Source organism: Heliangelus exortis, chromosome 2 (genome assembly GCF_036169615.1).
Source record: "Heliangelus exortis chromosome 2, bHelExo1.hap1, whole genome shotgun sequence".
Classification (NCBI taxonomy): domain Eukaryota; kingdom Metazoa; phylum Chordata; class Aves; order Apodiformes; family Trochilidae; genus Heliangelus; species Heliangelus exortis.
The window spans coordinates 37,548,740-37,573,668 of record NC_092423.1 but is presented as its reverse complement, the minus strand read 5'-3'; the positions used below and the strand labels follow the sequence as shown (position 1 = coordinate 37,573,668).

General features: G+C 38.6%; 2 protein-coding genes across 6 annotated transcripts in view; one reads left to right on the top strand and one right to left on the bottom strand.

The window, feature by feature from the left end:
* HACL1 (2-hydroxyacyl-CoA lyase 1) overlaps positions 1-13,601 on the bottom strand; it is a 20,308-nt gene extending 6,707 nt beyond the window's left edge. The window contains exons 1-10 of one of the 3 annotated variants that reach the window (XM_071735564.1): positions 13,429-13,594; positions 12,394-12,498; positions 8,949-8,989; positions 7,674-7,754; positions 5,621-5,693; positions 5,038-5,115; positions 4,008-4,102; positions 3,420-3,532; positions 1,577-1,712; positions 364-469 (exon numbers count right to left, since the gene is read on the bottom strand). In XM_071735564.1, the coding sequence (XP_071591665.1) occupies positions 364-469; positions 1,577-1,712; positions 3,420-3,532; positions 4,008-4,102; positions 5,038-5,115; positions 5,621-5,693; positions 7,674-7,754; positions 8,949-8,989; positions 12,394-12,498; positions 13,429-13,497 (897 nt within the window). In that variant the 5' untranslated portion in view covers positions 13,498-13,594. Of the gene's footprint in view, positions 1-363; positions 470-1,576; positions 1,713-3,419; positions 3,533-4,007; positions 4,103-5,037; positions 5,116-5,620; positions 5,694-7,673; positions 7,755-8,948; positions 8,990-12,393; positions 12,499-13,428 lie in introns of all 3 variants that reach the window. The other 2 variants (XM_071735565.1, XM_071735567.1) reach the window with 2 other exon arrangements.
* BTD (biotinidase) lies at positions 13,174-24,929 on the top strand. Of its 3 annotated transcripts, none has more exons than XM_071735569.1 (6): positions 13,174-13,323; positions 14,828-14,931; positions 18,391-18,625; positions 20,583-20,732; positions 22,100-23,974; positions 24,101-24,929. In XM_071735569.1, exons 3-5 carry the CDS (start codon positions 18,395-18,397, stop codon positions 23,282-23,284), a joined length of 1,566 nt encoding a protein of 521 aa, XP_071591670.1. In that variant the 5' UTR covers positions 13,174-13,323; positions 14,828-14,931; positions 18,391-18,394; the 3' UTR covers positions 23,285-23,974; positions 24,101-24,929. The 3 variants fall into 3 exon arrangements, with proteins under 3 accessions (XP_071591670.1, XP_071591669.1, XP_071591671.1); XM_071735568.1 differs by lacking the exon at positions 13,174-13,323 and adding an exon at positions 13,752-13,998; XM_071735570.1 differs by lacking the exons at positions 13,174-13,323; positions 14,828-14,931 and adding an exon at positions 13,821-13,998.

Here is a 24,929-nt window from a genome sequence, read left to right as displayed (position 1 = left end):
ACAGTATGGAAGGCTTCACAATTTCAAGGCAATTTCCTTTCAATCATGTAAATTCCAGATCATACAAGTATCATGAGTCTAATCCTTTATTAGCCAGCTACATAGAAATGTCTGTCCTCCTCACTGCAGCAGCACCAATTCCTTGACAGCTAGAAAAACATTGTAACTATTTTTAGAAAAAATAAGTCATTAAAGAAATCAGGACTATTTCTGACAAACTAAAGTAACTATATGCACTGTAATTCATTGTCCATAGGACAGTATATGGTACATGAATGACACTACCAAAACAATTTACAATTGTTCTAAGCAGTGCTCGAACAAAGTGGACTTTCTTCAAGTGAGAATAATTTTCCTGTTTACCTGAATAACCTTTACATCTTGTCGAAACCTTGGTGGAAGACCAAAATGCAAAATCCAGTTCAACCTTGCACCAAGCAAGATGATTACATCAGCATTCTGTAATGCTCTAATAAAGGGACATAAGAGAAATGGATAAAGAGGAATTATTAAATTTATCAGTGTTTTCAAAATTAGAAGTAATCCTAAGCACAATGAAAAACACCAGAATATCATCCTTTCCTTTCTCTAAGCTGCTTTCTTAGCCCCCAGACTAATTATCGTTTTACACAGCAAATCACCAAGCCATTCTTGAGTTTAGGAACACAAGAAGAAAATTAATTACTATTTTCCCAATACACTGTGTTTGGGAAAGGAATCATTATACTAGGAGACTACCAAGATGCTATAACAACACTGAGGTTAAAGTAAAAGACTCACTACTGTGATACTGACAACAAATTCAGATTGCTGTGGATCTCTCAGTTTTGACACCTGTTAATTTCCTTTCAGCTGGGTACAATGTTTGGTATATTCTTTTATTCTCCATCTTTCCCAACTGCATGCTTAATAGTGATAAAGCTAAGATGCTCAACAACATAAAATATTTTAATCTCCAAGTACGTAAAAGCTCCATCTACAAGCTGTCTGTGCATATTCTTGTCTAGGAGGGTTCCTATGGTTCATTCACATTAATCCTGCCAAAGGCAAAAAAGAGCTTTTGTAAGTTAAACACAGCCCTTCAGTGTAGCTTTAAATACCTTAACTTTCTTTTAAAATAAACTGCAATTCAGTGATGGTGATTGCAAACATCATGCAGAGACAGTAACACTTCCAATGCAATGTGCACATCTTAAGCTTCTATTTCTGGTGTTAAAATAAGAAGCTAGTAGTTTTTGGAGTGCACTAAGTTCAATGCTTAACAAACTGTTCACCAATTTCCTTTTAGCTTAGGAAATACATACTAACAACATTGATACATCTACTTGCCATAGGTTTCAGTTACAGAATATTAGCTTTCAAAGTGTCTTCCTGGCCAGCATTCTATACATTGACAGAAGTGATCCACCTAAATCTGTCATTTCTTTCCAAGATCTTCAGTGCTCTAAAGTGAGGTACAAAATGTGGTTCAAAGATTTTTCTTGCATGCATTTTGTCTTCCCTGCCATCTGTAGACCACCTTAATTCCTAGTTGTTTTCTCAGATGTTAGTATTAGAAGCCTTGCTTTATATTTACGTTGATCTTGCTGCAGCTACACAATTTGGATGGTCATCAGGAACTACTCCTTTTGCCATTGGTGTAGGCAGAAAAGGCAGTCCACACAGGTCCACCAACTTTCTGATGTTGTTTTCAGCATGTGAATAAGCAGCACCTAAATGAAATGAAAGAGACTGCTTAATACTACAGACATGTACTGTATTTGCTTGAACTCCAATTAACCTGATCATGTTATTGGCAGAAAAAATATCCCATTATGAAAGCTGCTTATTATTTTATATTCTGAAGAATTTAGAACATAACATGCCAAACTACAAGTATTTGGGTTAAAACTTCCCATATTTTTGACAAACATTTTTTTAAGAGTTCAGCTGAACTATTTAGCTATTTCTGTAAAGCAGGGCAGGGAAAAACAGTAGATTTTGTTTATCTAAAATGGCAATTTTGAGTGGGTGAAGTACAGTATTATGAGACAGAGACTTCTGCAAGAGCAGCAGGAGATGAACTGTGTGTTGCTTCTGGTCATTTTTAACTTGCCCCCACCCCCTGCCAATGTCATTGTATCTCATGCTCCATAAACACCTGCCCTAACAGTTCTACTATAAGCCTGTAATGAAAAAGAGAAGCTCAAGAAGGACTTTGTAAAGTTATATGTTTGTGCATACATTTAATCTGACACTATCTTCCATACAAGGCTGCTTAGTTAAGGTTGCCAGGCAATCTAGAATAACTGACTGGTCCTTGTGCCAGAACTTAAGATCACAAGTCTTAAATATTGATGAATAAATACCTGTATTTCTTCCAAAAATTCTTCTAACAACAATATGTAGTAAAAAGTTAAGACACATTTGCTAAGTAGATTCTCAATTGCTGACATCAACAAAACATAATACTATAAATATTTTTATTTTCTACCTTTCACTTTCAAAGAACACCCTTTAGTACATGTTGTACCAAGCCAGGAGAGGAAAAATCCACAACTCTCCTGATCTACCTTTTGTCTACTATTTCATTACCTAATCAATGAGAAGATGCACTTCATATCAATCATTTCAATCCCTGACTAATTAAACACAGAACCCACACGTACAGGAAAACAGCCTGAGTGAAACAAGTTGGTTATTTTATGAGGACAGTCAGACATTGGAATAGTGTCCCAGGGGAAGTGGTGGATTCCCCCATTTCAGACAAAGTTTTAAGTCTCAGCTTGATGGGGTACTGAGACATATCGTATAAACAATAATATTAAAAGGGTTGGACCAGATGATCTTTGAGGTCCCTTCCAACCTGACATTCTGTGATTCTATGATTCAATTCTGTTCCTAGCAGACCTGTTTTCTCAACAGAAATGCCACTGCAGTGACTAACATTGCACAATAAGGGACAAAATAAGCAAACCACCACAGAGAGTAATTATCCTGTATCTTTAGGGACCCCTCTGTTTCAGGAATAAAATACAAAGTACAACAAAGTCTGCAAAAAAGCAGTAACAGCAATAACTTGCTATGTTGCTTCATGTCTCCACACAGGTAGGCTGGCACTTTCAGTAAGTCCAAATGTAAAACTGACCTTTGTTAATTCTTATTCTTGCTATATATGCTGGAGCATCAAACACAGAATATCACTTCTGTATTCTAACAGAGTTTGTTTGGAATTTCAGAAGTAATCCCTTGCTATTGGCTCTAGGCTTAAGGCAGTGATTATCCAATATTTTTTTACTTAAACTTTTATTTTATCTTAAGATGAAAAACTCAACAGTTACACAACAGAATATAAACATCCTAAACCTAGAACAGATTCACTTTGGCCTTTGTTCTTGCCCAGAACTTCTCCAGTTCCAAGTCATATCAAAGCATGCTACCTTTGCCAATGATCAGCAGAGGCTGCTTGGAATGAGCAATGATACACAGTGCTTTGGATACAGCAGATTGTTCAGCTCTGCTGACAGGAGGTGGCAGACAACATTCCATGTACCTGAAAGTCAAGCAAAACAAGAGAGGCTCTTAAAAACTTCAAAACAAGAAACTGTGAAACAGAAAACCTACTATTTAGCTTAAAATAGCAGTTGCTACACATCACGTTTCTCACAGCATTTATCAGAACAGGACCTATTTTTTTTTAAACAGGCTTTGAAATCTTCCTTGCATGTTTCTTTACCATTAAAGGCAGTGTTGTTCCAGAGACTTACAAAGTGACATCATTGTATTACCATCATATTAATTCATTTCTTTTTGCACATTTCATTGCAAACTATAATCTCTAACATCATAATAACATAACAATCTGCTATGATCGAATGTTACATTTAGAGCCTGGATTTTTAGTATCATTTAAACCTTGTGACAAATTATTTTATCTATTGCTTGTTGATATTTTTCTTGTTTTGAGAAAACACAAAAGGAATTCGAAATGAAAATTCATTTACTTGAAAAATAATTAATATACGCACTTGACAGAGCTCTTATTCACCTGAAGATTCACAAAATCCCCTGGGATGTCAATATAGCAGGCACCTGGACGACCATATATGCTGGTTCTTACAGCCTAGAAACAGATAATGTTTAACCACTGCTTAAAAGGATTTTTAAAATCCTTGTGTGTAAAAATCAAGAAAACCCTTTTCTGAGCAGAGAAGGAACACAGTTTCATATTGCTGAACCATCACAGGGAAAGCCCCTGTTGATTTATACTAATAAATTGAAGTTCTGATAACTATTCACATTTTCCCCTATATGCCAGCTGAAGGCTTTCAGCAGATGCACAGTATTAGACAGCAATTTTTTTGTTTAATTTGCAATAAGACAGATGCATTATTAGCTTTAGTGTTTGGAAATACGAAATTAAATTTTCATAGCAAATTCTATTTATAGCAGCACAGAGAAAAACCAAGACAACCCAGGCCTCTATTTTCTATTACTTTTGATTCCAGTTATTCTATTACAGGTATGTGCTCTGCTGAATTTGTGCTTCTGGAAACAGTATTGCTGACATAGCTGGAGTTGATACTTTTGTAAAGCTTTCTGCAATACTGAGATAAGGATGTGTTTTGTCTCAGTCTCAAAAAACCCCACCAAAACAACAAACCAACCCAAAATCCATAGACAACCATCTCCATTGCTACCCCTCCAAATTTGGTTCACAAAGTGAAAGTAGTGAAAGAGCTGAAGCTTGTAGTTTTACATATCTAGTTACTATACATCTCCCCAAAAGCATTTCTTTCATAAAAATTTTGCAGCTCTTACTGAAGCTAACAAAACACATTGCAGGGATGAGTAAGCATCAGACTGGACCAGGATCTATTTTTAACCAGTTCCTGTTCACAGGAAAAATCTCCCTGGTTGTTCATTTACTCAATCAACCATCATCTGCAGGATCAAACTATTTATAGTAACAGCTATACAAAAAATTAAACCCTGAGAGCTTATACAGCAGGACAAAGTTACTCCATGTTCTGCTGCTAATAGATTATTTTTTCATACCTTCTCAATAACAGCAGGAATGACTTCTAGGCTGCTTGGACGGACAGAGAATTTGTTGTAGAGCCTACCAGCTTCAACCTGAATAAATGCATATAACCATTATATTGATTTATCAAAGTGATTTGCTCATTTCCATCTCATTTTAACATGAATAAAATGGGAAAAAAATGCCAAATGGAAACCAATAAGTTGAGAACTCCCACACAAAAAAATGCAACTCCTCAGCTGGTGGAAACTGTCATAGCCAGATTAATTTCACTGAGCACTTAGGTATATTTTTCCACAAAGTGGTGATGCATCTCTTGGAAAGCTTTTTTTGTATTCTTTCATCTCAGAAAAGTCAGACAACAGTAGCTTATACCAGCTGGGAACCTGAAGTAGAGCATAAGTTCTAACATAATTGCAGACAAAGACATTCCAGATAATTTGCTGTATTTCCGCAATGTCAAGCTTACACCAGTAGATGGAGCAAATCAACAGCAGTATAAGATGGTAGGAAATGTCACTGTTAAATCTTACACAAACGAAGAAACATCAATTAATTAACTAAAATATTTTTGGACAAAGTTATATGTCTGTGTACCTGGGGAAATTCTTGGAAAGCACCCATGGTTTCCTGATTTCTGTCAGAAGAGCCTCCAATAACAATCAAAGGCCTAGAAAAGTATATTAAAAAAAACACAACAAACCAAACACACACACACACACACAAAAAAAAAAAAAAAAAAAACCACAACAAAACCCACGTTAAACTTGCATATATTTTTAAAGCTGCAATCACAACAGTAAACTCTCATGATGCTCAAATGCCACTGCTCTTGGAATGTTGAGTACCTTCAGCATCCACAGATCTCAACAAGAACAGAAAGAGACCAGCACAGCAGAGGAGTGGATCATTAAGTATCAGCTGGTAGACTTCCTAGAAATCTTTGGGTCACTGGTCTTAGGACAGTATGGCTCTATCAAGTGTGCCACATCTAGCACATAAACTTGAAAACCAAGTCATATTGATAGCAATTTTCATTAAAGTTTTATAACATGGGTGACAAGATGTTTTGAGAGAAATTGCAACAGCTAATCTAAAAAGTACTGAGATGTTTGTTCATAAGAGGCATTGTCATGTGCACAAATACTAGAGCTAAGAACCACAGTAGGAAACAATCTTTTCAGAGAGAACAGATTTTCTTTGCAGACAATTTGCTTTTAGATCCACTTCATAAGCAGGCCATTCCTCTGCCACAAATCAAAAATCTCAGTTATAAATCCCTGACACAGTGAGATGAGAACTTCGGGCTGTATCTTACCTCTATGAAAAATCCTTATGGAAAATCCATTTGGAGCATACACTAGATATTTTATTCTGCTGATTCTCTCCCCTCAGCAAAACGGTTATGATGACCCAGAATTAGCCGGCCTGTTTCACTGTGACAAACCTTGCCTTCCTTTCACTTACCATTTTAAAATTTATTTAAACGTTTCATTGAACAAAATAACTACTACTTCCCCATACTCAAATATAACAAACACTCTACACTTATGAAAACCAACTTTTCACAGAAAGCTGTATTTAATCAGTGCAACCAAACCCCTCATTGTGTATTGTCTTTTCATGTCCTTTCCTTTGCTTGAGCCACTCCCGCTCTTGCCTTGTAACATTCATTCTCCATTGAAAAAAAGTGGCCAAAGACTTTGTCAGTGGAAGTCAGCCTTCTTACTAAATTGTCAAATATTCTGCCAAACTAAATAAATCATCACCTTCACCTTTTTGCCAAGAGCACAGGTTTATGCAAGACTGAGCTTATCTCAGACAAAGCTCCGTTCAAGAGAAGATGGAAATGCCTCCTGCAAATCCATAAGCAAGTGCCACGAATGTTTCTTTCTTATAATCAAATCCATGACTGTTCAAAAGCAAGGTCTTTCTATAATCTTTTTTTTAAATCACAGGTCACATGGGGACAGCAAAACTTTAGTCAATCTCTAATTCTTAGCTTTCCTACTATTGAGCTTCCTTTGTCCATCAGCCACAGCTCATCTAATGTTCCACATGATGTGCACTTTTTTATCACCAGAGCTTCTACCCAAATACCTCCTACAGCTTTCTGAACAGCTTTCAACAGCAGACCAGCTAAAGTTGCCAAATCCCAGAGAAGGCTTGTGGGAGTAAATGCTATCACTCTGTACATCATTTAATTCAATACTTAATTACTGCTCTAAATGTGGGCGTGGGGAGCAAATATGGATTTTAACAATCCAGTTGTCATCTTGTTCCCATATGAAATACAGTAAGTTGAAGGCAATGTGGATTTAAATTTAGAAAAAAACTTAGACCCTCCATGATCAATAAAGCATTACTAGATGTGTATTGACTTAATTTTCAAATGTATCCATACAACCAAGTATATAGATAGATAGATTTTCTTCCATTATGTGCGTGATGGAGTAGGACAAGAAAAGATTTTTTTCCATGAGAATACACAAAATTAACCTAAATTACTTTTAGGGCTAGTAATGAAGAATTCCCTCTCAATATCCACAATAAAGAAAAAAAAAAAGTCCTATACAAAATACTATAGAGTTCAACAGCTGCAACAAACAGCAACAACAATTAGAATTTTAAAGGGGAAATGTTAAATTACCAGCAGTTTATGGTTGCATTTGCCATCCCACCAAGGGCATGTAAAAATCCTGGGCCAGACACTACAAGACATACTCCTGGTCTAGAGGAAAACAAAACAAAATGAGACAGAAAGAAAAGGAAAGTGAACACAAAGAACACTGAATAAACCACCAACAACATTTAGTAAGATGCTGAAACATAAAATGATAAAGTTTAACTCATGTCATCAAAAGGCATGAATAGCAAGGGGTTTGTATAAACAAATAAAGATAGATGGAGAAATCAAAAATCATTTAGCTGTAGCAACTTAATGGAAAAAGCAAGTGGACAGTTGTTAAGTGCCACCTGCAGAGTGGCACAGTGGTCATATGCAGGCTCACCATAATATAGCTCCTTAGTCCTTTTATTGCATTTACTTCGTTATATAGCATTCCTATGCAATTTGGGAAGCCAGTTGCAGTTTTCTGAGTTCCACTTTAGCACTAGATACCAGTGAAGAAAGCCCATAAAGAAACAAGTGCATCTGACTCAAAACATTTTATGATAGTGTAATTCAAACAGAGGCACTTGCTATTTCAGGTGATGAAAAAAAAAAAAAAAAATAAAAAAATAAAAAAAAAAAAAAAAATCACAATTCTCAATCACTGAGAATTCTTGTTACATATCAGAAAAAAAAAACAATCTGCTAACTTCTTGGGATTATTTAAAGGAACAAACCCCATAAAACTATGTAACACAAGTGCCATGCTTGCAGTCAGAATAAGGAATGATCATCTGCATCATTGGGTCTGCAATTGTGAGTAAGTGGACACCAGATGTTTACTTTAGAAAAATATGTATGGCATACCAAAGAAGCCCACCTCAAGTCACAGGCCCCAACAGCATTAAGAACAAAATCAGGAGAAAAGAGAATTTTGTGTCAGAAACAGCACAGGAGAGACTGTACAGTTATGAAGATTCTCTGTATTGATAAGGTATTGTTTAAAGTAAAGGAGATTCACCAAGCTGCAATAACCAATAGTGATGTGATTTCTGTCCCTCCTACCAGTAATGTTAAACTATTGAGGAATTAAAACCTGCTTGGTCCTACCCTGAATCATAGCAACAGAAACACTGATAACCATTACTGACAGTTATTTTAAAATTCATGTTCCATTATAACCACCCTACATCTGCACACACTAAAACCACTCAAAACCAGCTCCAAAACAGAAAAAAATCCCCACCTTGTAACCGTTGTGTCTAATACTTACAATGTTACACTATTATAAATGTTAATAATTATGGAATGTACCTGCCAGTCAAATATCCAACAGCAGATGCAGCGTAACAGGCCTATTGGAAACATTGGAGTTAATTATACAGTTATTAATGTGTATTCATATCATGTTATCTTGTATATAACTTTCAACTAAAATGCAGAAAATAAGCAGGTACAGATTTAATAAGCAAAATGAACAGAACGTAAAAAACTTCTGCATTCTACTGCCTTTAAGAGTAACATGGAAGAGGGGTTTACAAGAGAAAGGCAACAAACAGAAATCTGGTCATCACTAGAACGACTCCTCATATTTCAGAAATTAGGCAAAAGGTTGAATCACACACTGAAGAGCTTCATCAGAAGATTAGGGACTGTCTTTGAAAGCAGAGATGCTTAAGTACTTCTCTACTTCTAGTACCACACTTAGCTTTAGCTACGTTAACATTTTAAGGAAAAATTGCATTTTGAATAATTTTACAAAAGCAATGCCTACAACATGTGTTAACATAGCTTAGCAGATGTACTATTATGGAGTATAGTTTTATGCTATTCCTGTAGTAATAATAAACATCCAGATATAAAGTTCACCTGGTAACAAGACTACATGCGATCAAGAAAAAGCAGGTTACAGGACACCCAAGAACTCCAAAGGATTCACACAGTTCACATATTGCCAGCTACCTCCCTCAGATTCTTGCACTTTTGTCTTGAACTTGGCAAGTTCTAAGACAGTTACAAAAGAACTTTTTCCCATTAAGTAAGTTCCTGGCCTTGTAGCCTGCCTCTTTCCTTTTGAAATAGAATTGAGATTTCAGTTTTTGGTTTTATTTAAGTACTGCTGTGGTAAGAAGAATTAGTAACACAAAAGCTTCTTCTGAAAGTTTACAAAGCTACTGCACATTTTCCTACCTTAATCCTAGCTAACACAGCATGTGAGCAAGTCTCAAGTTAAATAAGTGAAAACACAGACATCCTCATGAGCTTACATCCTCATGCTCCTACAGATACAGATTGATAAAAACTTGGGGCTTAGTAGAGGAGTAACAAGCAGCCCTTATTATCTTTGCAGCATGAGGATAAGGAATTGTTGACAAAAAAGTATAATGACATGAAAAATCTCTTTCTACTTTTCGTAAGCCTCTGACATGGAGAAGAAAAACGTTGCTAATACTCAAGAATTAGATAATTTGATGACAATTTGTGCGCAAACATTTAGAAATCTTTGAAGTAGGTGTTTATAAAAATCTTGTTAATGGAGCTCAAAACATGGTGTTGCGTTTCCATGGCAATTATTTTTAGGAGTGGCAAAATAAAGCACATTGAATTTGAGTTCATCTACAGACATTACCATTAAAACTTCTACTGCTTCATTCTGCAAGGAAGCAACATGCATTTAGAGAAGACAGAATTGTGAGCGATTTCGAAGGGGCACATAAAAAAAAACAAACACAACAACAACAAAAAAATCTTTCTTGTGTGAACACTAAGAACAAAAACTCTATTTATGAATCTTGCACACCCACCACTAAATACTGGTAATGGCACTCAGCTGTTAAGGTTACAACAGAGTTGATCAGCTGAAACTAGACCCTAATTTTCCTCAGACAGACAAAACTGTCTGCCAGTTACCACCAAACTCTCTCTCAGCACTGGGAAGAAATGCAGGAGGTCCAAATGCAGGCACTGAACTGAAATGTGCAACCACCCGTGAGGACTGGGTTTGGACTTTAGAGATCTGTTGCTCTCACACAAGCAGAAGGACACTAAGCAGGGTTTAATTAAACTAGTCTGTTTTCAACTTACACATTAACAAACTAATACAACATAGCTAGTAAGCAATGATTCACCATTTTTGTACCTAGTGGCCCAGTTAATATAGTACTGCCACTCCTAGGAGCAGGCTTGAAGCCATTATATGTTAATGTTAATGCTAAATGTTCTCATAGTGATTGTAATCAAGTTGTTACTAGAACTGGCTGTATGAACCTGAGCTTGGTACATAATGTCTTTTGTTACAACATACAAGTTAAGTGCAGGCCTTGAAAACACAGACACAAGTTTAAAGCAGCAGACCCAGAACAATAATCAACCTGCTGATGGCAAACTACTGGCCACTGAAAAAATCAACTTTGAGAGCTACAAAGATGCGACTTTTGCTTTGGGAAAAGCAGCAATGGCTAAGCAAGGCAGAAAAAAACCCAAAAAACTAAATTCAGAACAGAAAACAACTAACAGATATGCAAGAGGACAAGGCACCTGTCTTGTGTAGAAAACAGATTTGTCCACTTTGGTTCCACCTGCCCTTATTGAAGTGTTCTTGAGTCTGATTCCCTTGAGAGCTAGCACCATGAACTACAATGTATCATCTCCTCATGACTAGCTTAGGATAAGATTATCAAGAAGAGACTGCTTTGAACAGGTAGTGATAATTACCATTAACGATTAAGAACTAAACATTAACAATGTGTACAGTAAATGAATAACCCATGTAGCAAAGCATTTTTTAGTAAAGGGGTTTTTTGAAGTTTAAAACTGATCTGTGTTATCAATCAGTCTTCTAAACAACCACAGCAATCACTAATTACCCAGTCACTAATTACAAAACCCAGTCAGCAATCACTAATTACAAAACACACACCCCCTGAAGTTGCAGCACAACTATTCAGCGTTCAAGGGGCATATAGGACATGACATAATTTTACTAGAAGTAATTTAATGCATCTTACAGGCTGCTGGAGATGAGCTAACAGATACTGGTAGTACTACTTAGCTTTTAACTTCATGTTTTAACCTAACCTTTCTAGTCAAACAGTTTATCCTGTAGTTTTACAGGCTATTGCTACATCTCGCTCAGAAATAAGGCAGAATCTCATGACCAAGAATCTCTTCACCAATAAAGAAAGCAGATGCATACATACCCTCCACAGCCAGATAGCACAATTAATAAACTTAGAGAATTAGAACTATGTCATGGGTAAATATTAGGTGTCTTGGGAATATACTGAGTATAACTTTTCACCTTCTCCTCTGCCAAGCAACTACTGCAACTTCACTGAGGATAAAGAAGAAAGCCAAACCTGTTACAAGATACATATCTGTTCATCCTTTTTCATCACCCCAAAGAGAAACCCTGACATTTTGATGTTAAAACACGTCCTCTTCAAATTCTTTTCACCCTGTTTTCACTCTACCTTCTCTCCCCTATTGGAGAAATAAATCTAAAAATGTAAAAAGTTGCAATGTCCTTAGTAGAAAAAGGACACTGATAAATGGAAGTGAAGACAGAAGTGAAAAAACAGCCAGCTCAAACAACCAATGCTCTCCTTTATTCCAGATGACAGTAACTGCTTCTCTACAGGTTCTTTAACAGGTTCTTTAGGAGATCATGTTATTTCTAGTCACAAAATATAAATTAGATTACATTCTATTATGAAATAGCCAAAAGAAAGTATTAGTTCTATTACAAACATATACTTACAGCTTGTTCATTTCTCATTCCTACATATTTTATTCCAACTGCTTGTGCTGCAATTGCGATTTCAGTGACTGGAATACCAACAATGCCAAACATGTATTCAATATTCTAAAAAGAAAAACATTAAAAGAAATCATAATTATTTCTAAAATATAGCTTTAATAACCCGTTATTATAACACGATCATAATAACCATACTGGCAGCCTAAAAATAAACTCTATCAGCACATATATTCACACAGAAACTTAGTGGGGAAACACATACAGTGGCAGATAGCATTTGCAGCTCAGTCTTCTGTAGTTGTTTCACTGCTTGTAGGCCTCCAAACTCCAGCACTTTCACAAGGGTTCAGCACAGCTCCTCACTCAACCTGTTCAGCACTTTTTAGCAACCACTTGTTACTTGGGATGTCTCTGCTACACCCTTCTCCTGTCTCAACATGTCAGCTTCTGAAAATTCCCGGTATCATTTCGTGTTCTTACACTTTCACTGAGCATTAAACAGAAACAAAGCTCCAAGAAACAAACGGGACAGCTCAAAGAAACTTTTAGATCAAGAAAGGGCTATGATTATTTTCATTGCGTCTGAACTACCTTTTCGTGTCAATTTAGCACCATTTCAAGTTAACAGACAACACAGAGTTTTGATAGAGGCGAAGGAGGGGTTTCCAGAGGTCGGTCAGCACCACTTGAGGGTAGCGGAGGCACGGCGCTGGGGAAGGCGGAAGCTCGCAAGAAAGAAGCGAATGACTGGGGAAAGGTGCACCGGGGTCACCGCCTCACGCCTGTCACGCCGGCGGCACAGGGACCCAGAGGGACCAGACCCGCTCCCTGAGCTGCTGCGGCCGAGCCTCCCTCCTTCTCGCAACCTGACAGGGCAACCCTTCCCCGCCCCTTCTGCCCGGCCCCAAGAGAACCGCAGCGGCGCGCAGGGTAAGTCCGGTCGCGCACATTCGCTTCCCTCAAGCCCCACCAGCACCCTAAAGCGCCCCGGCGTCGGAAGGAACTGCCCTGCTCACCGCTCTTCCCCGCTCTTACCTGAGCCCTGAGGGACTCCGCGATGAGCTGGGCCCCGCTGACAGCCTCCGCACCGCTGCCGGACCCCATTGCTGCTCCGCACGGCCGTCACACACCCCCGGCACAGGTGGCGGGGTAGGACCCCCGGCCCGAGGCGAGGTGGAGTTGAGTGGCACCGCGTCCGGCCAATGAGAGAGCGGAGGGGGCGGGCCCGAGGGAGGTGGATGTTCCCCCTGACCCCCTTGGCTGACGGTGCGGGGACCGGAGCGGAGGCCGAGGGAGCTTCCTATTGGCCAGAGCGGGCACCCAATCGGAGGCCGGGACGCCTCTCCCCGCCCCCACGGCCCGTGGCGCTGCAGAGGGCGGAGCAGCCGCCAGGGGGCGGGAGCGTCCCAGGGCCTCGCGAAGCCTCGCGCGGTGAGCGGCCGTTAAGCGGCGTCCAACCGCCGCCCAACCGCCGGTCCCTCAGGGGTTCGGGCCCACACCGGGAGAGGCCGCAGCGGGTGGTCTGGTTCTCAGCTCGACCCAGGCTCCCCCGAAGGCCGTGCTTGGGAGTGCGGCAGCTCCACCTGGAAGAGGCCTCTGGCGTTTGTAAGTAGGGCGGCCGCCCTCCCGTTTTGCGGAGTTGGTCAGAGGCTGCTAACACAGAGCGGGGCAAAGTACAAGGTCCTTTTAGATGAAGATACCCGAATCGAGCATTCATGAGGAGTGGGAGTATATTGCAAGAGGCATCTCGAAAATCCTCACTAGAGCATGGGACACACTGTTTTTACCTGTCTTTGCCCATGCTCGCCACACCAGGTCTGCATGTGTCCAAGAGACAGTTGGCAATACCTGCTGCCCCCCCTTTGTCATGTCAGCTGTGCTACCGTCTGAAGTTGTTCAAGCTGAACCACTAATAACTGCATTTGATTAATCCTCTGACAATAAGATAACACATTTTATTTAAGGAACAAAGTATATTTCAGGATTGCTGTGAAATTTTCAAAACATTACATTAGAAAGGGCAGCATTCCTTAAAAACATTGCATCTCTGGATGAAAGCCAGGAGACTAGATGATTTTAAGACACTGAACACAGAATATACATCTTTCATAAAGGGAAGTGTATGTTACCTGTTTTGATTAAGCCATTATTGCTTTGCTAAAAACTCTTCATAAATACATATATAGAAAAATACTGTATTACAATATAGTGCAGCATTTAACAGCAGTAGACAGGAGGGATCAGTAGAAGAAAAGCTGAATCTTCCCTGTGTTTTTACATCTACATAGGGACTGTTGTGTAAAATATTCTATATAGCAGGAACATCGCCATTCATGGATATCACTCAAAGTGAAAAAAGACTTTAAATTATACTTCATAGCAAATATAATATTTTACCTAGTAACTGTTACTGTTTGTTATTATATCTTAACAGGCATTTGCTATTAATGACTTAAAGAGAACCCAGATAGTGCTGTGCTACTTACGTTTTTTATAGGCTGTTGGAATCTTCTGAGTATAGAAGTGCTAAGAAGCAGGGTATGTATTGCCTTTCTCTGTGTATATATTTATGTTTAGTGGGAGTTGACATGTTTCTAAGTTTCCAAAGTTGTTGAAAAGTGACATAGCATCAGTATGCTTTGCTTTACAATGCACTGAAATTAGATGTTCTGAAAAAACAAACAGGAAAACAGTCTGCACTGCGACTGCAGGGAAAAACTTGTCAGCATTGGCATCCAAACTTAAACACTTATTCAAACTCCAGGTTTTGTATAGAACTATAACTAGAATACTGTGACTGCATGACAGTAATACTACTGTGACATATTATGTTTGGGTGAGATGATCCTACTGAAGTGTATCTGCTGAGAAAAAGACTACATAAATTACAGAAAAAGGGCAGAAAAAAAGATGAAATTTTAAAACCACTTGTGTTCATGAAATCTTTTTTTAAAGTCATGGCTCAGGTGAGGTGATTGCTCTGTAGACCCTAAGCAATTTAACTCCTCTTCAAGAAAAGGATTTATTAGATAGTGTAGCACCTTCTGCTAGGGAAAAAAAAAAACAAACAGCAGAACGTGGCTGAGACTTATTTGGAGTCCCATAACCTAAGGGCTGAGTAAACCCTGATGCCATCCTAATTTTGGCTTTGAAAGGGAATTTTGGCTTTTGGCTCAGTCTCTGAACTTGTTGCAGCTCTCCTCCTTAGAAGCAATCCATTAGAGATCAGGGTTCTGTTGTTTAAGCTGTCAGATAGGGGAAAGGCATCAGGGAGCAATCACTCAGGGGCACAGCCATCATCTATAGGACTATCAGTAATCACTACCAAAGATGAGGACTCAGAGGAATTAGTTCAGTTATTAAATTATTTTAGTGGGCCCAGGTTCAGCCAGGTGGGATTGTGTAGTTGGATTCAGGTTGTTACTTTGAGTGGTTTTGACCATCAGAAAAGAAACCGCAGCAGATTAAAAAAAGGGAATTCTCCAAGTATGTCTGCAACAAAGAACATTTTGTAGAAGGCCATTACAATCTGTTAATTTTTCATGTTTGTGTGTTTTCCTTGGAAGGCAAAAAGCTATTTTTCTAGTGCATAGCAATTCCATCCTGTGATCTGAAACTTGCCAGCTTTTTCTATCACTAGCAATGCTGAATTCTAATTACATATTACTTGACAACTTTGTTGAGGAATGGCTGACTAGAACCGGTTCCTACCCTAAATAGGCATTTTGGCTCTGAAGAGCCAAATGGATTACAGAAATAGAAAAGATAGTTTCTATTTCTAGAAAAGCCAGTGAAGTGCAACACTGTGTTTATTTTCAGTGGCTTCCTTAACTGTGAGGGACTTCCCACTTCTCCTCCCTCCCCCGGCTGCTGCTTCGTATCTTCACATGTACCTCGGTATTTCATTTGCAAAGCCGAGCTGCACAGGACAAAGCAGAGTCCTATTTGTTTGATGGGCATTGCCAAACCACCCCTTCCCTCCCAACATGTAAGCAAACAAGTAGCTTAAACTAAGGCATTAGTAAATATATTTGAATAGACTTCCTCACACTTCAGTTTGTTGATTGTTAGATGCTAAACTTTTTAGACAAAGAAATATAAGGAGCATTAACGATAGCGTATTAGTTGCTTTTCATTCTGAAAGACAAGAGATGTTAACTTGATATAGACTTTCCTTTTTAATTGCAAAACTACATTTAGTAAAACATAAATAAAAAAATAAAAATGGGATTAGTTAAAAATTTATCTTTTTTTCCTGCAAAACTCCTACTGGGAATTAGACAATTCTCTTCATGCATATGTCTTTCAGTCTGCAATTGCTTTGGAAAAATTCAGGGAATTGTGGATTGCAAAGATCAAAAGGCACTAAGAACTGAATCATAGAATCATAGAATTGGCTGGGTTGGAAGGGACCTCAGAGATCATCAAGTCCAACCCTTGATCCACTACTGCTGCAGTTACCAGACCATGGCACTGAGTGTCACATCCAGTCTCTTTTTAAATATCTCCAGGGATGGAGAATCCACCACTTCCCGGGGCAGCCCATTCCAATGCTTGATCACCCTCTCAGTAAAGAAATTCTTTCTAATGTCCAACCTAAACCTCCCCCGGCACAACTTGAGACCGTGCCCTCTTGTCTTGCTGAGAGTTGCCTGGGAAAAGAGACCAACCCCCACCTGGCTACACCCTCCTTTCAGGGAGTTGTAGAGAGTGATGAGGTCTCCTCTGAGCCTCCTCTTCTCCAGGCTGAACAGCCCCAGCTCCCTCATCCTGTCCTCATAGGATCTGTGCTCGAGTCCCTTCACCAGCCTGGTTGCCCTCCTTTGAGAAAAAAAAAAAAATAGTTTTGGAACTTTTTTTTTTTTGAATAAGAGTTACCATAGAGCAAATACAATTAAAAAGTCAGTAACTGAACTTGTAGAGTATAGGCCATCAAAATATAGTTCCAGTGCATTTCTCCTGCTCTTTCAACTTCACTGATATTCAAGATTTAATTCCTTATTGATACTAGTAACACTCATGACAAATACAGAATTCTCATATTGTGGGAATAATTCTGAAGAAAATGACATTTCCATAGTACTTCTTAATCACTGCACAGTTGTTGACTGTATCAGTCAGCCCTTGTTCTGTATAGGTAACTATACTTCCAACCTGGAAAATCAAAAGGCTACAATCCATATTGAAGAGTGTGCCCCAGCCTTCTGGACTCATAATTCCTCCTGTCTTTCCAGGAAAAGCTCAGTAATACCGTTTTTCTGCATTTTTGTATGGATTTTTGCTTTGTTGTTATTACTATGAAAACATTTTTAATCTTACCTTTCTGCATTGTATAGATGGAATGCAGATCTGAATTGCACTCAACATTTTTATATATGTTGAAAAAAGCTGCACTTTTTTGACAAATAAGTCAATTTATTAGATATGTGGATTTGGAATACAGTGAATCCATAATCCATTGGCATTTTTGTGATGGAAAGATAAATGCAGAAGCAGTGTCATTTTTTTGGCAATTATCTGTTTCTGTATTGATGAAGTATGTTCTAATTCTACTTGACTACTAAATATAGACTTCAAGTAATTTTAGATAGGGCTACTTTTAAATTATCCCCCATCACAAAATGGGTAGAAACTGCAAATTTGCAAGCTGCTTTTAACTTTTCCCAAATATATGGGATATGTGCTGTAGTAATCTATAAATGAATGCTGAAGTTAACTGTAGTCTGAGACTAAGCAAGAAGACCAGTAGATCTTGCTTGTATTTGAAGCAAGAATGCTTTTAAACAGGACACGGTTATTTAAAGCAACAATGCAGACTGACTTAAAGTTTAGAAATATGCATGTGATTGTTAGGTAATTTGAAAACAACACACTCAGTTCAAACACTGTTAAGACTCTCAGTTTTAGTCCATATTGAATCATAACTTTAAATTTCTGACACAAATTGTTGATCAGGTTCCCTCCCCCCCATTTTTGTTTTGGTTTTTTTTCCTCTAGATTTATGGCATACACCATGGTGGATCTGTGCTGGAAGCTGTCTGTCTGGTTTTTTTGCTACCAAATTGTCTCAGGAAGAGTTAAGAGGGAGGGGCATTATGTTGCTGCTGTCTATGAACATGAGTCCATACTGAGTCCTAACCCCACAGCCCTTGTTGATCGCCAGTCTGCGCTGGAACTCATGGGCAGGAACCTGGACATTTATGAACAGCAAACAGTGGCTGCTGCAAGACAGGTATGCTGCAGCTTAGTAGCAGTTGTGTGTGTCCTATGTATATACTTATATACTCTATATATAGAGGGAGTAAGTGCTATTTGAGGATAACGTTTCACATCTGTGTTCCCAAGCAACTAAAGCTGTATTTATACACATAAGTATGGTCTGGCTTTTCAGACATTCTGACCTGTTAGCAGCTCAGAAAAAAAGTGGGTAAATTAGTAGCTCCTCTGACCTGAGTTATTCCAGGCTTGGAAAAACATGCCTATAGTTATTTAGTATAAGGAAACTGATTTTCTATTTTGGTCTGAATTCCTAGCTCCTTTCTGTTTTTTTAAATGGAATGTTTGTATTGAAAGATAATCTTACAGGCAGCTGTCTTTGGATTTGATATTATTCCAGTGCTCTCAATGGAAATTCCTGAATGTTTCTAAAACTAAGGAACTAAGCTTTGGAAATAAATGTTCTGCTATTAACAACTATCTGGAAGTAAAGTTTTCCATTCCTTTCTTCTCCCCTCCATGGAATTTTCTCCATCTAAATATGTTTACAGGAGAGAGGCAATATTTCTGGCTCTTCTTACATGCAACCCCTTCTTCTTCTTCTCTCCCCTAAAAAACCCAAAGCTGGTTCTAGTCTGAGGAGGCAGGCATTACTGTCCCTATGCAGGGTTGAATTGGCTTGCAAGTTTCACAGATCTGTTGTTTTGGAACAGAGGAGTTACAAGAACTTGAAAAAGTGGTTGTTTGGGTTTTGTTTTATCCTGGTTTTTTTGAGAGTGATGACTGGGCATTACAATCCAGAAGCATAATAGCTATTTTTAAGCATCCAAGACACATTGATTATCCCAAAGCCATAGCACAGATAACACATTTGAACTGACTTTTGAACAGTCACAGGAATTCGAGTGACTGATGATGTGTCTGGTTTAAGAGGAATCCACTACATTTTTAGGAACCTGAGCTTCAGGTACAGACAGCTTAGTTCTGGCATGGCTAGATTTCTGCCAGAATTTGCACTGCTTCCACATTCAAGCTGTTTCTGAAAACATTACTCCCAGAACCCCAGCCAATCCTATATACCTAATTTGGCTGGGCCAAATGATGCTACACCTTTGACAGTTAGAGCATCTTTGACAAAGTTCATTTGCAAATAACATGATTTTGAAAAAACAATTAAGACCAGTTTTGACATCGTCAGACTTTAACCTGAATAATGGCACTCATGACTCATGTGAACGGAGATGAATTCTCTTATTTGCATGCCCTTAAAACAGCATGAAATATGTTATTTTCCAGGCTAAAGCTATGCACCAGGTTAAATAAGCTTTTTTTATACAGGTAGTTAACACTTCATATGAAGTCAGAGAAAAGTTATTTTCAAACTACATTTCTTGTCAAAACATACTTGGGTTATCCTTAACTTTCTTTATCTCTTGCCTGCGAAGTTCCCTTTTTTATCAATTCATAAAATGGTTTGGGTTGAAAGGGACCTTAAAGATCATCTTGTTCAAAACCACCTGCCATGGGATGGGACACCTCCCAGGTTGCTCAAAGCCCCATTGAACCTGACCTTGAACACTCCAGGGATGGGGGATCCACAACTTCCCTGGGCAGCCTGTTCCAGTGTCTCACCACCCTCACAGTAATGAATTTCTTCCTGATTTCTCACCTAAACTACCCTCTTTCAGTTTGAAACTATTATCCCCCATCTTATCGCTACACCCCTCACAAAAAGTCCCTCCCCAGCTTTCTTGTAGGCCCCCTTCAGATACTGGAAGGCAGCTGTAAGGTCTCCGTGAAGTTTTCTCTTCTCCAGGCTGAACCCCAACTCTCTCAGCCACAGCAAGATGCCCTTCCATAGGAGAGATGCCCTTTGAAAGAGAGGCCTCCCTGTACCCTTCTGCACTTTTTTCCCTTTTATAATTTGGTTGGGTTTGCTTTGCTTACAAAACATGTCTTTGTTTTACATACAGGGGGCACAGATCATTGTTTTTCCTGAAGATGGAATCCATGGCTTCAACTTCACCAGAAGCTCTATTTATCCTTACTTAGATTTCGTTCTGCATTCACACTCTGAGAAGTGGAATCCATGCAGAGAGCCATATTTGTTCAATGACACAGAGGTAAATGTAGGACTGATTTCTGCAGAGAAGTGGAATAACTAAATGCTAGATTTGTGCTGCATGTGGGAAATTAGCTCTAGAAGTTTTGCATAGGGAAGTAAGCAATAAGTTTTACAACTTTTAGCACCAGATTCTGTTTTCATGGTCTCCTGGTTTACACTGGTTTCATTTTTGGCAGAGAAGGATTTTTAGATAGCCACATGCAAGATTAACTTCTCAATGAGTAACCTGGATTTGTTATCTCTTCCCCAACCTATGAAATGGTAATCACTCTAATAAGATGCACTGTTAGTAATGTTATTTATTATGTAAAACAACATAGCAGTATCTTCACTTTTGTTGCATTCTTGTTTCTCAGTTTTAATGACTTAATGACATCAGAACATTGAGTGGAATTACACAATGGTTCTGTCTAAAATTATTAGCACAAGTAATGGGACTTGACGTGCTAGAACACATTAGAAGTCACAACTTAGCACACACCAAGAAGGTGTGACCTGCAAGTTACAAAAATAGTAATTCCATCAACTATTCTGAATCTGAAGTGAAAATAACCATGCTTAGTAATGGAGACTGTTTATCATGCCTGTTGAGCAGAATTTGTGTGCAAACATGAATCACAGCAGCAAATGGTATGAATGATACCCAAATGGTATTACTGTTGGTGATCATGTACAAGCAAGCAAGAACTCAGTTTGCCCTTCAGATCCTATGTGGGGATTGCATACTACAGGCCTATGGTAACCACTGTGGTGTGGAAGGAACATCCCAGTAATACTTTAATCTATAAACTTTTGGTTTTCTTTTCTATATTTGTGCAAAGTTGATCCACTTACATTTATGCTTCTCTAAGTTCTAGCTAGTAGTAATTTTTTTTTTTTTTTTTAATTCAGAGTAAAAAAACAGTTGCAGGAACAAGCCATTGATACAGGTGCACATAATCACTGTTAGATGTTTGCTGTTCTAAAAGCACACACAGATCAGTTGTGCTGCCTTGTCAATGGTTTCAGTTGACATATGGTGTTTTAAAGCCATTGGTGCCCCTGCAACAGTCTGAAGTTTCTGAAAACAAATGCCATTGAAATAGATTTATTTAATTACTTACTTCTCAGGAACAGAAACAATTTTTTAAAAACTGTTTTGAAATTAATACCTGAAATACTTTTCAGTCTAGAAAGACACTTGCTTCAGCAGCTTTTGTCACAACATCATCGGTGCATTTAAATTTTACAGATATTGTCAAGCATGTTCAACTTCTAATTGAAAGTAATAAATTGAAAAGTATTAAATAGTAAGTCATAGCTGCTTAAGTAGAACTTACCTCTTCATATTCTGATGTCCTTACCTTTCCCTGTACGGTTCTCCAGGTTCTTCAGCGTCTGAGCTGCATGGCACTGAAGAACAAAATATTCCTTGTGGCAAACTTAGGAACTAAGCAGCCCTGTGAGCGTGCTGATCCTCACTGTCCAGCTGATGGAAGATACCAGTTCAATACCAACGTGGCATTCAATGATGATGGTGTGCTGGTGGCCACCTACCGCAAACACAATCTGTATTTTGAAGATGCTTTTGATACCCCTGCAGAGCCTGACTATAAATTCTTTGATACCCCTTTTGCTGGCAAGTTTGGTATGTTCACGTGCTTTGATATACTCTTTTTTGAGCCTGCAGTGAACCTCATAAGACAATACAATTTGAAACAAATTGTGTATCCAACTGCCTGGATGAACCAGCTCCCGCTCCTGTCTGCTGTAGAATTTCAACAAGCTTTTGCAACAGCTTTCAATGTCAATGTTTTAGCAGCCAATATCCACCACCCTACCTTGGGCATGACAGGGAGTGGCATATACACTCCAGTCAAATCCTTCATCTACCACAACATGGAAAGTTATGGTGGCAAGCTCATAGTAGCAGAAATTCCTGTGATTACCACAGATTACAAAACCCATTTGGAGAGTAATGAAAGATTCAGAGACGACTTATATCACTCATGCAAGACTTTTAGAACAGCCTCAATGGATGATCAAGTTTGCCCTGTAGGGGGACAAGAGGTCCCCAGCAGAGTACCAGAAAAAGGAAAAGAACAGTCACCTCCTCTGTTTTATGCAGAAATGATGTATGACAACTTTACTTTTATTCCTGTATGGAAGGAACAAGGAGAGGTCCAGGTTTGTGCCAATAGCCTCTGTTGTTACTTAAATTACCAGAGAGCTGTTTTAACTGATGAATTATATGCTTTGGGAGTTTTTGATGGACTCCATACAGTGCATGGCACATACTATGTCCAGGCCTGTGCATTAGTCAAATGTGGGGGTCTCAGCTTTAGCACTTGTGGACAGGAGGTTACAGATGCCACTGCTGTGATAGATTTCCAGCTATGGGGAAATATGAGTACCCCTTATATCTTTCCTCTACTGCTGACATCTGGTATTACCTTGGACTTTGCTGATCACATGGGCTGGAAAAACAACCACTATTTCATAAGTAAAAATAGAACATCTTCTGGCCTACTGACAGCTGCTCTCTATGGACGATGGTATGAAAAGGACTAGCACAGATACTTGCTGGAATCAGAAAACAACTGCCTGTATGTTCAGAATATGCATCTCAGCATAGATTATTGAACATCTCTACTTCTTAGAGCTGCAGGTATGTTTGTTACATGACAACTGATTAGAGTCTACATTTGAAATGGTAAGTTTAGCACTTAACCTAAGAGGCATTAAGTACAGTTTGTAACCTTGTTGCTTATGTTCTACCAGATGGAAATGAACTGCCTTGCAGAGGTAAAGGCTTTTTGTAATTTTCTGAGATGTTTTATATTGGGAAAATAATGTTTTTCATCTCAACCAAATTTGTTCCTTTTAATTGAATAGGGTGCTCTGGCATCCTGGCTAGGAGTATGGAAATGAATGAAATGGAAAACCAGTGCAAGAAGAAAAATAGGGAAGAGAACAAAGAATCATAGAATTGTTCAAGCTGGAAAAGCCTGTAAGATCATCCAGTCCAACCTTTAACCTAACACTGCTAACCTAGCTCTACCAGCCAACTGCTAATCCATGTCCCTAAGCACCGTATCTATATGATTTTTAAACCCATTTAGGGATGGAGATTCAACCACTTCCTAGGCAGCTTGTTCTAGTGTTTGATAATCCTTTCTGTAAAGTTTTTCCTAACAGCCAACCTAAGCTTCCCCTGGCATAACTTGAGGCCAGTTCCTCTTGTTCTCTTGCAAGATACTAGTGAGAAGAGATGGATTCCTTCCCTCCCTTGCAATCTACCTCCTTTCAGGTAGTTGCAGAGAGCAGTAATGTCTCCCCTCAACCTTCTTCTCTCCAGCCCTAGTTCTCTCACCTGCTCCTCATAAGGTTTGTTTCCAGACCCTCCACCAGCTTTGTTGCCCTTCTTTGGACCAAGACACAAATATCATGCATGACATGTATGAAAAAAAAAGTATGTATATGGTGTGGTTCTGATTCTTGGTTAGGATGCCAAAAGCCTCCAGCTGAAATCATTACTATTAGCTGGCCACTTGGTTTTCTGTAATCCTGTTAAAAAAACTAATTGCATTTTCTTATATACTTTTAACAGTAACTGTTACAGTTGTGAACATCTATGGAACAACTAGTCTGGGGAAGAGGGTATCGAATGATTGTGAAAAAGTAGGCTGCATTATACATAATTTTCAGCCTCCTGTGCATGGAGATGTGTTTAAAGAAAATGCTGGCAAGGAATATCAATGTCTACGTTACATACTATTTAAGTATTTTAACTTTCCTTGGTTAAAGGAGAGGTGATTTCAAGACTGCTTTGGGTTTAAGACATCTTACACATTGTTCATAAATTCATTCAACAAGTACTATGAAAAGCACATAATAAATTGTGGGACAGCAAGGTTTTTGCATAAATACTTGGTGTGTCAGATGGCCCATTCATGCTGCTAAATGACTAAAACACACCATTCTTTCCAAAGCAGCAACTAGATTAAGTGCTATAAATATTATACTGCAGTGACAAACTGTTCTACTGCAGTGAGGAAGTTGGGATAAGAATATTCAAAGGGTTTTAATTTGGGGTTCAATTTGGTGAAGATAATTTACTCTCAAGTATTATGATTTTGTGTGGTCTTGTTGGCTGAAATGAATTCATCTGCATAATAGCTGCTAAGTAATGGAATAAACACAACCATTCCTTTGA

Bases quoted from the DNA above. Each gene is read 5' to 3' on its own strand.
- BTD (XM_071735569.1), top strand. From the start codon at position 18,395: ATGGCATACACCATGGTGGATCTGTGCTGGAAGCTGTCTGTCTGGTTT. The intron at 18,626-20,582 runs GTATGCTGCAGC...TTTTACATACAG, and splicing joins CAGTGGCTGCTGCAAGACAG to GGGGCACAGATCATTGTTTT. The intron at 20,733-22,099 runs GTAAATGTAGGA...ACGGTTCTCCAG, and splicing joins ATTTGTTCAATGACACAGAG to GTTCTTCAGCGTCTGAGCTG.